Below are 2,112 nucleotides of genomic sequence, written 5' to 3' on the forward strand. Positions count from 1 at the left end.
ACCAATCGCATGAAAGCAAAGAATGTCGGTAGGCAGTATTCCTAGTTCCCACCCTTGTTTTATTTACAAACATAAACTCAAGGAGTGAGGCGTTTTGCCTCCCAGAAGCATCTACACCTGCGCTGAATAAAAAAAATCAAAACAAATACTATAAAATTTTAAAAAAAATTCAATTTTTTGGCATGGTATATAATTTGGTGCGTGATGTTCGGTCCAAATTTCAAATCATTTGGACATCTAAGGATATCTCGAAAAAAAGGACAAATTTGAGGTCTGTTAACTAGTGTACTATTCATATATTGTTCCGATCAAATTTGTCTTTTTTGCTGAGAGCTATTCAAATGTCCAAATGCTCTGAAATATAGAGCGCATCTCAGGCACCAAATTACCTACCATGCACAAAAAAATTGATTTTTTTGATTTTTTGATTTTTAATGAATTGTTTCTTGACCGGGTGCAGATGAGCCCGGAATCAGAATTGGATATTCGAAACTGAAGTTTCTTGTATCTGAATATATTCATGAGAATCTGTATGAACAATGCATGTGGGCATAAGAGTCTGACACCTTAATTACAACAACAAATTAAAGGTACCGCCACCTAGCTAGGAATCAAAAATGGGATACAAATCGTATCTCAAACTGCAGCTTCCGCCTAACACCATCCCTCCCTCCTTGGCGCACCCTCTCGCCAGCAGCTTACCAATGGCGGCTTCCAGGCACAGCTTGCAGTCCCCACCGGACAGGTCCTTGGTGCACTGGGCCAGCCCGTGCAGTCTCCGCGTCCCGGCGACCGCCTCGGCCGCCCCGGCGGCGAACAGCAGCGGCGAGAGGTACGCCGTCCTCGTGAGCCTCTTCATCATGCCGGCGACCTCGTTATCGAACTCGTCCGACCTCGCCGCGCCCTGGACGCCGCCCGGCACGACGGCGCTGTGGTCGGCGTCGACCTCGCCGAAGAAGTGCCCGTCGGAGTAGCGGAGCATGCAGGCGTCGAGCCAGACGACGGCGTCCTTCTTGGACGAGCAGAGGCGCCGGGCCTGGGCGCCCGCGGCGCGGATGCACTCGGCGCACGTCGCCCTGGCGACGTCGCCGCGGCAGAGCGCCAGGCCGTGCACGCCCCCGGAGCTGCCGATGTCGAACCCGATGCCCGGGGCCTTGGTCTCGAGGAGCGACATCAGCTGGCGCAGGCTGCTGGCGAAGGGGCTGTCGGCGGCGAAGCTGCCCGCGCCGGAGCAGGACGCGGCGAGCGCGTGGTCGGAGCCGGCCGCCGGTGCTACAAGGAGGAGGAGGAGGAGAGCGAGCGTGGCTTCAAGAATCGCCATGGCCGGCCGGTGAGTGGAGCAAGTTGGTTGCACACTTGCACGGTGTCGATATATAAACAAGTGTGGCCGTGAGCGAAGGAAGGGAAGAAGCACCAAGGCGACCGGACCGGCGTGGTCTAAAACGTTGGACGCGTGGAGTGGTTGGGGCTGGAGCCGGACCATGGTGGGTAGGCTGGGCGCTTCCTGGACGAGGTCGCATGGGCCGCCGCTACTCGATCCGCGGCCCGGACTGGGCAAGCCGCCAATCAAGAGAAGTCGTGCGAGAGCGACCCGCCAACGCTGACGCTGACCCGGCCGGACAGAGACTGGTGTATGTCATTTTTTCGGCAGTCTAGACATTTTTTCTTTCCAATTGAGTGCTGTCCCCAACCGTTTCGTGGACGCTTTCAGACGTTCGAACCGGCGAAGTGATGGACGAGACTTGCCTGCTTCCCTCCCGTGTGCCCATTCGTACTCCCGCATACGTGACTTCATTTGATTGAAACAAAATAAAGTCCGGCCCCACCCCCTTAAAATCAGGAGGAGATGATTAGATTAGAAAGAAAAAAGGAAAAAATACAACCGTTGGATGAGGTGGGAGTACGGATGGGAGCATGGGAAGGGAACAGGCAAGCCGGATCCGTGAAGTGATAGCAAACCTGGAGGCTTTGCCGGAATCTCGACATCCGCCTAGCAAACCTCGAGCTTGGCTCCGGCCATCCGAGCACACGACAGTCGCGGGAGAGCACAACTCTGCTCCTCTGTGTTAGAGTTTGAGAAATATTCTTCATGTAATCTTTTTTCGACAATGG

General features: G+C 54.2%; 1 protein-coding gene across 1 annotated transcript; it reads right to left on the bottom strand.

Annotated features, from left to right (window-relative positions):
* Positions 1-507: 507 nt before the first annotated feature.
* On the bottom strand, positions 508-1,367 carry LOC119298463 (cysteine-rich repeat secretory protein 38-like). The gene has a single exon (XM_037575858.1). It carries the CDS (start codon positions 1,319-1,321, stop codon positions 605-607), a length of 717 nt encoding a protein of 238 aa, XP_037431755.1. The 5' UTR covers positions 1,322-1,367; the 3' UTR covers positions 508-604.
* Between the last annotated feature and the right edge of the window lie 745 nt (positions 1,368-2,112).

Source organism: Triticum dicoccoides, chromosome 5A (assembly GCF_002162155.2).
Source record: "Triticum dicoccoides isolate Atlit2015 ecotype Zavitan chromosome 5A, WEW_v2.0, whole genome shotgun sequence".
Taxonomy (NCBI): Eukaryota; Viridiplantae; Streptophyta; class Magnoliopsida; order Poales; family Poaceae; genus Triticum; species Triticum dicoccoides.